The following is a 1,152-nucleotide window of genomic DNA, read 5'->3' as shown; positions in this document are numbered from 1 at the left end:
CAGCTATTAATTTAAAGGGGACAGTCTGCTGAACAGTTCTACTATAAGCTGATGGTCGCTAAAGCGACCATCAGCTTATAGTAGAACTGTAAATGCCAGGTCCGTACGGCATACTGAGCTGGCCAGCTGGAAGCACTTTTGTAGCTCCGTACGCCGTACGTCCTTGGCAGCGAAAGGGTTAAATACCACAAAATAAATCTCTATCTGTCCCCAAAAAAAAGGGTATAAAATTCATTTCAGTACAGCGTTGCATGACAGAATAAATGTCAAAGTACCGCAGCACTGAATACTGAAAAATGGCCTGGATGGGAAGGGGGTTTAACCCCCCCGGACTTCAAGTGGGTAAAAGGGGAATATCGAAGGGCTGTTTAGACCCCTAATACTTCCCCAAAGCCCCCCCAGTTTGCTCAGGTAAGATGTGAAAATGAGACAGAGAAGCTGATTGGTTGCAGTGCAAATCTGCTCCAGATTTTGTCAGCCCGTTTGGATAAATTCTATGGATTTCATTTAGACCTTCCACAAAAATGGAAGACACCATTTATTCACAGTCCAGCCTCAAAAAAAACATTTGAAAAATACTTGTGTACACGTTCCCCAAAATATGCATTTTCACACATTACCAACGATATAGAAGATAAACAACCCCGTGTCACATAAGCGTACAACGCCAGTAATTCTACAGAATCTCGCTATTAAATTGAACGTCATAAAACGAGAATTGCGTTCTTACCGCAAGAAGCCGATATATTCTTCTCCATCGAGCAATACCCGGGCCCTGCTCACCCACTCTTGGGGCCTCACTCCAGGCACGACGGCTCGGCCTTCCACCTTAAACTTATCTCCTCCAAACCCCGGGTTTAATATCTCAGAATCAGATGTGCACAGCGACGAGAAAGCAAACATTATCAGTAAGCTGCACCAACGAACTGTAGAGCTGACATCCATGGCAAAGCACTCTAGCCCGGTTCCCCTGCGTGCGTTCTCAATTAATTGCCGGATCTCGCTACAAGAGGACGCGCTGTCTTAAGGAGGATGTGACTTAATTTCTTCAGCAGAATACGGAGGCCTTCGAGAAAATGGCCGCCGTCACTGATTTATGCATAGCTGTAAACTGCTACTGTGGTGGTTTACAGTACACTCAAAGGGAAAAAA

General features: G+C 45.1%; 1 protein-coding gene across 2 annotated transcripts in view; it reads right to left on the bottom strand.

The window, feature by feature from the left end:
• EMC7 (ER membrane protein complex subunit 7) overlaps window positions 1–948 on the bottom strand; it is a 102,272-nt gene extending 101,324 nt beyond the window's left edge. The window contains exons 1-2 of one of the 2 annotated variants that reach the window (XM_018570286.1): window positions 731–948; window positions 35–38 (exon numbers count right to left, since the gene is read on the bottom strand). In XM_018570286.1, coding sequence (XP_018425788.1) covers window positions 35–38; window positions 731–945 — 219 coding nt within the window. In that variant the 5' untranslated portion in view covers window positions 946–948. The remainder of the gene's footprint in view (window positions 1–34; window positions 39–730) is intronic. The other variant, XM_018570285.1, reaches the window with a different exon arrangement.
• Between the last annotated feature and the right edge of the window lie 204 nt (window positions 949–1,152).

This window comes from Nanorana parkeri, unplaced genomic scaffold (genome assembly GCF_000935625.1).
Source record: "Nanorana parkeri isolate BGI_ZX_2015 unplaced genomic scaffold, ASM93562v1 scaffold1496, whole genome shotgun sequence".
NCBI classification, from domain to species: Eukaryota; Metazoa; Chordata; class Amphibia; order Anura; family Dicroglossidae; genus Nanorana; species Nanorana parkeri.
Note: the sequence above shows the minus strand (reverse complement) of the source record. Positions and strands in the feature narration are given on the sequence as shown.